This window comes from Pholcus phalangioides, unplaced genomic scaffold (assembly GCF_987345545.1).
Source record: "Pholcus phalangioides strain wild (caught in Gottingen) unplaced genomic scaffold, Ppha-v1.0 ptg000032l_1, whole genome shotgun sequence".
NCBI lineage: Eukaryota > Metazoa > Arthropoda > Arachnida > Araneae > Pholcidae > Pholcus > Pholcus phalangioides.
Window position 1 is genome coordinate 1039879 of NW_028301622.1, and position 11330 is coordinate 1051208.

At 42.5% G+C, this 11330-nt stretch overlaps 1 protein-coding gene across 1 annotated transcript; it reads left to right on the forward strand.

Moving 5' to 3' along the window:
* Positions 1 to 6763: 6763 nt before the first annotated feature.
* On the forward strand, positions 6764 to 7342 carry LOC149066194 (uncharacterized). Its single transcript, XM_089253087.1, has one exon. The coding sequence runs from the start codon at positions 6764 to 6766 to the stop codon at positions 7340 to 7342; it is 579 nt and encodes a 192-aa protein (XP_089109213.1).
* Positions 7343 to 11330: the final 3988 nt, after the last annotated feature.

Consider the following 11330-nt stretch of genomic DNA (forward strand, 5'->3'; position numbering starts at 1 on the left):
TCTGGAGATCTTCCGTATTTTCCCCTATTTGGGATCACAATTACACATGTTATTCTCTAGGAAATATGGTTAACCTAAGGTGCCAAAAATTACACAAACGGCTCTACAGGCGCGGTTCCAGACAGCACCTCCTAGAGATAGAAGGCCTCCGCAGTCTGCTCGTGACGTCAGAAAGTAGTCCATTTTCCCTCAGAAATATTCAAGGAAAACAAATTCCCTGCTCGTGCTAGTATCATCGTTGTGAGGAAAAGAAATGATCGGGCTCAGAATTAGCTATTTTTATGCCCCACATCCAATCACTATGGGGTGTTTGTGAGCCAATCAGGAAGATTCTACGTATAAATAAGAAGAAACTAAATAGGATGCTGTGTTTCAAAATGTTGCAAACTTGCTAGGTAGTCTGAATGGCGTTTATTGCAAACACTGCAGAGGCCTTCTATCTCTAGGTGGTGATGCCTAGAACCCCTTCCCCTTAATACAGGGCGTCTTAGGGTGACCATACGTTCTTTTCTTTGTTCCGACTTTTTTTGAAAAAAAAATCCCAGTTTTTCTATTTTTTTGGTCAAAATTTTCTTGAATTTGTTATTTGATCAAAAACATTGATACCAATAATTTTCAACAGATTTATTGAATGTAATATCATTATATTCGCATTTCTCGTGGGGGATACCCCGAACTCCCCCCCCCCCCCCCACCACCTAGATCCGCGCCTGCACCAGTATCGATTGGTAAGGAGCAATTCTAGGTGGTGGTATTGCAAAGAGTTTTCCCTCTAAAGGCGTGTATTTCTTAGGCCGCATATCATGCAATGAAAGTATTCGCAATTGGTTGTTCAGTAATTTGTATAGTGTTGTGAACGATTCTTGAGCCGCTGTGGTGGTCGAGTGCTCATAGCGACGGACTCGCGTCGCGAGGTCCCAGGTTCGAACCCCACCGTTGCCACAGTGGTGGTCGGCTGACGTTGGTTTTCTGTGGCTACCAAATTGAAGGCGCAAATGCGAGCCGATCTCCCCTTTAAAAAGTCTCACCACAGAGAGCAACAGACGTAGAATCAGTATTAATGTAATTCAATCATAACACATCACTCATTTCATTACTAAAATATAGATGGCAGCACTGAAAAAGCGAACACACTACTACATACGCACTCAGGCTATTAGGTACACACACGGTTACACTTCTGGCACAACTCACTAGGTAGTAAATTGCCCATAGATGGTGATAGACCTAAGCTGTACTCGGTTTAAAAGAAAGAAAAGATTCTTGAGCATTTTTCTCTGGGCTCACCTGGAATCGGTAACACAAAGGAAGTTTGTGTACCCACGAACGGATTAAAACCGCTTCAGGGGTCGTGCGTTACAAGATCGGCGCGATAGTGTATAAGTGCCTTAAAAGGTTGTGAATAAATGGAATAACTTACCACCGGTTGTCGTGAACTCTACCACAATTGACACTTTAAAAAAAAGTACGATGGGATGAATCGAGAAGCTAATAACGGTGATTGTCAACCAGTTTTGTGGGGCAGTGTATTATGTTTTATCATAATTATTAGTTTTTTGTGATAATTGTGGGCGCGGTAGCTCAGGTCGATAAGATACTCGCCTAAAGTACTAAAGGATGTTTAGAGGTGTCGCGAGTTCGATAACCGGTTCGTCTTTGTCAGAAAACTTTCCTGACACTGGGGTACAACAAAAAACGGCGACATGACCGAAGAAAAAATTGCTACCGCAGGGAGTCCCCCCATCGAGGGGTTGGCGCACCAACCTCTCGATGAGTATAAAAAAAACAAGCCTGCCGTTAGGAATCAGTAATAAACTGTAGGTTCCGGTCGAATTAGCCCTCGTGTGCAGAAAATGACCGTGATGCGACAAAAATGATCAAATGATTCATGGTAATTGTTATTATTTTGGGTTCCTGTAATTAGATATAATTGACATCCATATTTTTTATGGGCATCTGTTTTTCAGCCACATGAGCTTTGCAAGTTCCCTTTCCATACTCCGCACACCACTTTCACGTGTATATAAACGTATTTGTATATATAAAACGTGATAATAATTTGTAAATATAAAGCGTAATAATAATTTGTAAATATATACCGTAAATATATATTACAAACGCATTTGTAAAAACGTATGAGCATTTTCGTGTTGTGGCATTTGCATCTGCGTTTGTATTATGTACATATTATACTCCTAGCAGAATTATGTATGTTTCCCACTTCCCCCTGTACTCATGGTGACTGCTGTTTTAGTTTCAATTTACCCGTGCTCATAAAGATTCGGCGCTCGCTATCTAGGATTTTCCATCAACTTTTTCTGTTCTGGTGTGTATCTGGTGCTGGGCGAAGAGCGATATTCTAAGAATTCTTCATAGATTTCAACTTCTTAAGCGTTCTTAAAGTGAGTGTGACGTTTTTTCTTTGGATTCCAGCGATCGCAGGAGATTTTCCTTTGTGTTCATAAGTATCGTTTTCACATACATTTTCCAAGAAAATGTCTCTACGCACCCAAAGAAAAGTTGCTGATAAGGGAAGAAAATTTCAAGGAAAATGCATAATTGGATACGGGGGAAACTGTTGTACCTTGAGCTTGGCAAACCTTGAAACACTTGGAATAGTTTTTGTAATAGTATTGCATTCTAGCTGGTGTTTTTGGATTGTAAGAGATCGGAAATACACATGATCTCGCAACTGAAAGTTATTTGATATGTGTGACCTTGAGTGAGATCTTACACGTGGGCCGGTTTAGTAACAAAATTGTGTACTTGTTTTGTCGTGTTTCTTTTCAACATTGCAAGTTTTGGGGGAACTATACAGGGTGGTCATATATAAACTGACACCCACTCAGACGTATGTAGCGCCCATTCTGTTGATATATAGGATATATGGACCATGGGGGGGGGGAAAGAAAGATTCAATAAAAAAATTCAATTTTTTATCACTAGGTCACTAGGTGGAAAAAGTGGCGCTTTTTATCGTAGTTGTGGTGGTCGAGTAGTTATAGTGACGGCCTCGCGATGCGAGGATCCGGGTTCGAACCCCACAGTGGTGGTCGGCTGAAGTTGGTTTTCTGTGGTTCCCAACTTCAAGGCGCAAATGCGAGCCGATCTCCCCGTTAAAAAGTCTCGCCACAGAGAGCAACGGTCCTACAACGATAAATCATTCAATCATAACACTTCACTCATAGTTAGAAAAACTGGTGGCAGATGGCACCACTACACATAACGAGCATTACACAGAAACAAACTTCACGTCAGGTTTCATTACACGTACACGCACGTTCCCGCATGTACCAATTCGTTAGAGGTTCCACGGAGGAATATGGGTGAGGTGCATGTATGGTTTAGTAGTAGCAGATTGTCTCCTGTCCAAGTATTTTTTGCTTGTCTTCAAATTATTTCTTATATACTCTATCTACATCCATTTTTCGCCGGTCCACAAATTATTTCTCCTATTCATGCATTTTTTGACCGTTCGCAGGTTATTTTTGATATTTATATATTTTTTGCTTGTCCGCGCATATTCTATCTGGTATTTATGTATCTTTGCCTATCCTCAAACTTATTTTCAAATCAAATCAAATTTATTCATTTACAACATACAGAGATTTAGATTAGTTTTTAAAAAAAATATATTTATCATCCAGAGGCTGAATGAATGAACGCCAGGATCTCTGCCACCGGACTTATCTCGTTGCCGAGATCTCTTCTAGCCCAGCTTCATGGCAGAGTCTGGAACAAAGTGAGTGCACCTAACAGTCTGAGTGTGTAGCTAGTATTGTGTTTGATGTTTCAGTGCTGCCATCTATGCTTCAAATTGTGAGTGAAGTGTAATGATTGGATATTTGTAACGTTGTAAGCCTGTTGCTCTCTGTGGCAAGACTTTTTAATGGGGAGATCGGCTCGCATTCTCGCCTTGAAGTTGGGAGCCATAGAAAACCAACTTCAGCCGACCACCACTGTGACGCCGGTCGATCATCCAGAGGCTGCGATGCCTGTATAGATGATTGAAAATTTACATGATAATTAATGAATAAAACATATAAAGCATACGACATGAACAGAAACATTTAAAAAAAAAGACACATATACAACACAGAAGAGACAAAATTATCACTTTTTTTGTTTTCAAACCGAGCACAACTCAGGTCTATTTCCATAAGCAATTTACTACCTAGAGAGTTGTGCCGGAAGTGTAAGTGCGTGTACCTAACAGTCTGAGTGCGTATCTAGTGTTGTGTATGATTTTTCAGTGCTGCCATCTATATCTCAGAAGTGAAGTGAGTGATGTGTAGTGACTGAATATTTGTACTGTTTGTAGGACTGTTGCTCTCTGTGGCGAGACTTTTTAACAGGGAGACCGGTCACATTTGCGCCTTGAAGTTGGGAACCACAGAAAACCAACTTCAGCCGACCACCGCTGTGGTGACGGTGGGGCTCGAACCCGGGTCCCCGCGATGCGAGTCCGTCATTATGACCACTCGACCACCACAGCGGCTACAAAATTATCACTGTCAAATAAAAAAAATACGTAAAGATAAAAAATCAAGAACGAAAAAACATACACAAAATAAAAAAAAAACAAGGATCTTAATGCATGGCGAGAAATGTAAAATACAACAAAACATTAGATAAAGAATATATGAAAAAAAAAAAAAAAAGAAACTCGCACATACATGGATAAGGGGCCGTTCAAGTATTACGTAAGCAAATTTTTAGCCATTTTTGAACCCCCTCCCTACCCCCTTGTCAGCAAAATTTCGTCATCAGCTCTGCCCCTCTGAATCCTAACTCTCATTCTCATAAAAGGTGGTTGATGACGTAAGCATTATCCAACCCCCCCCCCCCACGTCTTCCCCATCGACGATGACGTAATACTTGAACGGCCCCCAAACAAATTTTTTAATTGAAAAAAATACACATAATTAAAGTGGCAAAGCTAAATTGAATAAATTTTATTGCTCCTCCTAAAGGTCAAAATAAGAGTCTACAGCGTCTATTGAAATTAATAATTTGAATAATGATTTTTTAAATGCCGCGTGTCTGGGTATAATTTGTATTTCTAGTGGTAGTGAATTATATAATTTCGGAGCTAAATAATAAAAATGTTTACGAAAAATTTCTTTCCTAAAAGTAGGAATACGGTAAATCATATGAGGTCTACGCTCGGAAACATTATCTTTTAAACTGCATAAGCCTTTATTACGGTTTAAGAACAGAATAATAATACGAAAAAGAGCATTATGGCGTAGAGCAAGTAGATTAAGATTTCTAAAAATTGTACAATAATGAGACTGATCCCGATTCGAAAATTTGAAAACTCTTTTATTGTATTGAAAATAAAGGCAATAAATTAGTTTTATATATAATCACCAATCGTTCTGAGTGTACGTACGGCCCTAAAACATATTTATGTTTTCAGAGTTGTGACTGTTTCATGTTATTGCCGGTGCTGCCATCTGTCTCCCACGTTTTGAACTGAAGATGGTAAATGCTTGAATTTTGATGCCTTGTAAGAACTGTGTTCAAGGTCTGTCTGCTCTTTGCGGATAATATTCCAGGGCTATTAAACTACACACACATGCACTCCGTCTATATTCCTCTGTGGAACTTCTAACGAATTGGTACATGTTGGAATGTGCGTGTCCGCGTTGTGAACCTAACGTGAATCTTGTTTCTGTGTAATGCTTATTATGTGTAGCGCTGTCATTTGCAATCAATTTCTTTAAACAAAGAGTGAAGTGTAATGAATGAATAATTATACCGTTGTGTAGGACTGCTGCTTTCTGCGGCGAGACTTTTTTAATGGGGAAATCGGCTCGCATTCGCGCCTCGAATCGCAGAAAACCATTCTCAGCAGACCACCACTGCGGCGACGGTGGGATTTGAACCCGGATCCTCGCGGTGCGAGTCCGTCACTATGACCACTGGACCACCACAGCGATTGTATAACAAGGCTGTCTCATGAGGCGCTATAATCGGTACCAGCTGACGTCACACGTGATGTCATTCCTCCTGTAGAACCGAGTTGCTCCCCAGCTTTGCCACCTTGTTTATTACGGTAGTTTGCATAATGGTTATACTGCCCAATTTACTGAATTCTTTCTAAAATTATCTTTTCCATTATTTTCATTAGTATCTGTTCATTTATTTTTGACTCGCTTCGTTCAACCTAGGGCCGTCTTAAGAGCATCGTGGGCTCCCGGGCCAAGTGATTTTTCTGAGGCCTTAGCAGGCAAAGTCTCCAAAATTTCAACTAATTCCAATGTTTGTGAGGCCCCTCTTCTCCTCAGACCCCCGAGCCATGCCCTGGAGGGCCCATGCGTTAAGACGGCACTGGTTCAACCATTTAAACACTTTGTAGCGACCTCTACTTGAACTTTTACCGATTGCGGAAAAATAACGACGTCGCACTTCGCAATTTTCTGATGCGAATATTTTGTTACCTAGCAACGCAAGTTGCGATAAAAAATCGAATGTTTTTCTTCGCAGTCGGCAAGCAACCATTGTCATGTGATGTCTTTCATTTTTATGTGTCCGTACCAAATTAAACATGTATTATATAAAACCTTCTGATTGTTATTATATTTGATAATGGAGCTCAACAACCGGTCCTACAGATAGGCGCCTACACACCGGTGCCCTGCATCGGTCCCTAAACTGGGTGCCTAAACTAGCGACGCCGGACGTGATTTCGAACAGCGCCATGATTTCGAACAGCAAGCTTCTCAAGGTAAGCGAGTAATCGTTTCCTCCGTTCCAAATGGACAATCCGCCGAATGTCGATCGCGTCGCTATAAAGCCGCCTCCATTTTGGAGAAACAATCCAAACTTGTGGTTTATCCAACTAGAAGCACAATTCTCGATCGCAGCGATAACTGCCGATGCTACGAAGTTCAACCATACTATCGCTGGTATCGATGCCGATATTTTATCGACAGTCCAAGATTTAGTTCTAGAACCTCCCCAGCAGAATAAATACGACGCGCTGAAGACACGTTTGGTTCAGGTTTACGCGGAGAGCGAATCATCGAAAATTCGTACGCTACTGCAAGGTTTAGAACTAGGAGATCAAAAACCTTCGCATCTGCTTGCCCGAATGCGTGAGCTTGCCGGACGTAACTTTAGTGATGACTTGCTGAAATCGTTGTGGTTAGCGCGACTCCCCGCTAACGTCCAAGCTGTACTAGCTGCTTCAAGCAAAGGACTTCAACAACTCGCTTCGATGGCAGATAAAATCGCCGAGTTGGCCATTCCAAATATCTGCTTATCATCCGGTCGACCTGAGAATCAGCCAATCACTGGAGCAACAAGTCGCAGCTCTGACCAAAGAGTTGAGTGAGCTGAAGGCCGCTATTCACACTTCACAGCGACAGCCTAGACCTCGATTCCGTCATCAACGGTATTCTCGCTCGCGATCCCACAGCCGAGCCCAATACAAACAAGCTAAAAATGGCTTCTGCTTCTATCACACCAGTTTCGGAGCTCAGGCTAAGAAATGTCAACAGCCCTGCTCCTTCAAAACCTCACCGGGAAACTAAGAAGGCAGTCGTCCACCGGCCAAATTCACGGCTGCCAATTCGTCGACAGAGTCATACTGGCCGATCCTTCTACCAACTGGACTTTTTTGATCGACACGGGCGCTGATGTGTCAGTCGTCCCGCGAACTGTCGTCAATACCCACAAGAAACCCGAGAAGTTGACTCTTACAGCCGCCAATGGTTCTCCTATCTCAACTTACGGTACCAAACTTCTAACACTGTATTTGAACCTGCGAAGGACATTTGCTTGGCCATTCATTATAGCCGACGTAACCCGACCAATTATTGGTGCAGATTTTCTATCGCATTTCAACCTGTTAGTCGATAGCAAACATCATCGCCTCATCGATGGAACAACCCTGCTATCCGCTACTTGTTCCATTGCGAGAAATATACCTCCATCTTTTCTCTTGAACAGTATCGACCTATTATCATCGTCATATCGGGATGTAGTCAAAGAGTTTCCTTATATACTCCGTCCACACATCCAAAATAATAAAATTAAAGAGCACAATATCAAGCACTTCATTGAGACTACAGGTCCACCAGTTTTTTCCCGACCTCGACGGCTTTCCACGGAAAAGTTGAAAGTTGCGCGAAAAGAGTTCGAGTTCATGATGCAACAAGGACTTTGTCAGCCTTCGAAGAGCAGTTGGTCTAGTCCACTCCATCTAGTGCCAAAGAAATCTGGCGACTGGAGACCGTGTGGAGACTATAGAGCACTAAACAAAATCACAGTTCCTGATCGTTACCCGATTCCTTTCCTCACAGATTGCTCGCACATTCTCCACGGAACGACAATATATTCCTCAATCGACCTGATTAGAGCGTATCAACAAATTCCAGTGCACGAGCCGGATATTCCAAAAACAGCAATTACTACATCGTTTGGACTCTTCGAATTTCCGTATATGACCTTTGGATTACGCAATGCAGCGCAGACCTTCCAGAGATTCATGAATACGATCCTACAAGGATTGGAATTCGTATTCTGTTATTTAGACGATATCCTGGTAGCTTCTCCAGACGAGCAAACTCATCTCCAACACTTACGTGAAGTATTCAGTCGACTTGACGAATACGGACTGTGCATAAATGTGCCAAAATGCATATTTGGCGTCCCGACCATCAAATTCTTGGGATATGAAATTAGCAAGAATGGACTCAAACCGTTATCCGCCAAAGTAGATGTCATCAAGAACTTTATGCAACCCACTTCCTTGCGCCGATTTCTGGGCATGTTGAATTTTTACCACCGGTTCATACCTCAGTGTGCAGACCTGCCAACATAGCGCTATGTTGGCAGGGCATGCGAAAAATAGCCGGAAACCACTCAATTGGACTCAACAAGCTTCAAAAGCCTTCGCCGATGTCAAGGAAGCACTATGCAACGCCACTTTGCTCGTTCATCCAAAACCAAACACGCACATTTCTCTCGTAGCAGATGCATCGGACAATGCCATCGGTGCAGTGTTACAGCAAGAGCATGACGGTGTGATCCAACCCCTCAGTTTTTTCTCTCGCACACTCTCCCAGTCTCAAGTAAAATACAATGCGTATGACAGAGAACTTCTAGCTATTTATAGCGCAGTTAAACATTTCAAATGCCAGCTAGAAGGACGTCATTTTACCATTTATAGTGACCATCGTCCATTGATGTATGCCTTCAAACAAGACCCGAACAAAGCTTCACCTCGACAACTACGGCAATTAAATTATATCGCAGAATTTACTACTGATATCAGGTATATTCCCGGACCAAACAATGTAGTTGCTGACACTTTGTCACGCATCGCAACTATTGCTTCTCCATCACCAATCGACTACGATGCGATTGCCGACTCTCAATGTGACGATGAATTACGTGAACTCCAACAAAGCTCATCATTGAAAATCGTCAAACTGCGTTTGCCGGACAGTAATATAACGAAGCACTTGTTTTGTGACATTTCTACGGGGCACATCCGTCCTTATATTCCAGAATCACACAGAAGACAAGCTTTTGAATCACTCCATACGCTTGCTCATTCAGGTATCAAAGCTACTACCAAGTTGGTTTCTCAACGCTTCATCTGGCGCAACATCAAAAAAGATTGTCAGACGTGGACTAGAGCATGCATTGCATGCCAACGTTCTAAAGTTCACCGACACACTCGTTCCGCTCTGGCCGAATTTAAAGTACCAAACAATAGATTTCAACACATCAATCTCGACATAGTTGGCCCATTGCCATTATGCCAAGGCTCACGGTACCTCCTAACGATAATAGACAGATATTCCAGATGGATCGAAGCCACACCTATGCCAGACCAAACTGCCGAAACAGTCGCCAAAGCCCTAATTGCGACCTGGTTTGCCAGATTTGGCATACCACAGAAGATTACCACAGACCAAGGAAGACAGTTTGAGAGTCATCTTTTCCAAACCTTAAGCAGATACCTCGGATTCCAACATCACAAGACGAACGCATATCATCCTCAGGCGAATGGACTCATCGAGAGACAACACCGATCTCTGAAAGCTGCCCTAAGATGCCGAATCCAATCCCATGCAGCTTGGGTTGACGCTCTTCCATTAGCACTACTAGGCCTGAGATCCGCAGTGAAAGAAGATTTAGGATGCTCCTCCGCCGAAATCCTCTACGGATCACCATTGCAACTGCCTGGCGAGTACTTCTCCGCAATACCAGACATCAAACAGTCCGATTTCGTCCATCAACTTCAAAAACTAATGCGTTCAATGAAACCCATACCTACAACAACTCACGGATGTACGCCAACATATGTTCCTACATGTCTACAATCCGCATCTCATGTCTTCCTGCGTAACGATGCACCACACTCTGCCTTGCAACCAACGTATCAAGGCCCATTTCTGGTCAAAGATCGACGAGATAAATTCTTCGACATCGACTTCAACGGGACATCCAGGAGAATCTCCATCGATCGGTTGATCCCAGCTTTCTTAAGCGACCAGCATACCCAAGTGCCTTCGACGTCACCCGTTCATCCAAGTACAGTACCAGCAACTGTGACTCGTTCCGGTCGTCATGTCCACTTCCCCGACAGATACTCGACCACGACATTTCGTTGACACTAGGGGGGGAGTGTGTAGCGACCTCTACTTGAACTTTCACCGACTGCGGAAAAATTATGACGTCGCACTTCGCAATTTTCTGATGCGAATATTTTGTTACCTAGCAACGCAAGTTGCGATAAAAAATCGAATGTTTTTCTTCGCAGTCGGCAAGCAACCATTGTCATGTGATGTCTTTCATTTTTATGTGTCCGTACCAAATTAAACATGTATTATATAAAACCTTCTGATTGTTATTATATTTAATAATGGAGCTCAACAACCGGTCCTACAGATAGGCGCCTACACACCGGTGCCCTGCATCGGTCCCTAAACTGGGTGCCTAAAACTTAAATAAGAAATTTTGCATGTGCTAGTGTGAGGTAACTTCCATTAAGAATATTTTTTTCGGATCTCTCTCAATACAACTTTCTTTTCTTTTCTTTCAAACCAGTCCCAACTCAGGTCTATCGCCATGAGCAACTTACTAGGATGGATGGGACGGATAGGATTAGGATTACGGAATTGATAAGATTAACGGGATGGAAATAGGATGGACCATGAATTATTAATACGCCGTCAATCAACAGCTTTTACAAGGGGACACCAGTATCGAGTGTTAAGGGACAATGCGAAGTTATGGTCGCAAGGAACATTTCTCTAATAGGATTGTTAAGGGGCCATTCGAGTATTCCGTAAGCAGATTTTCAGCCA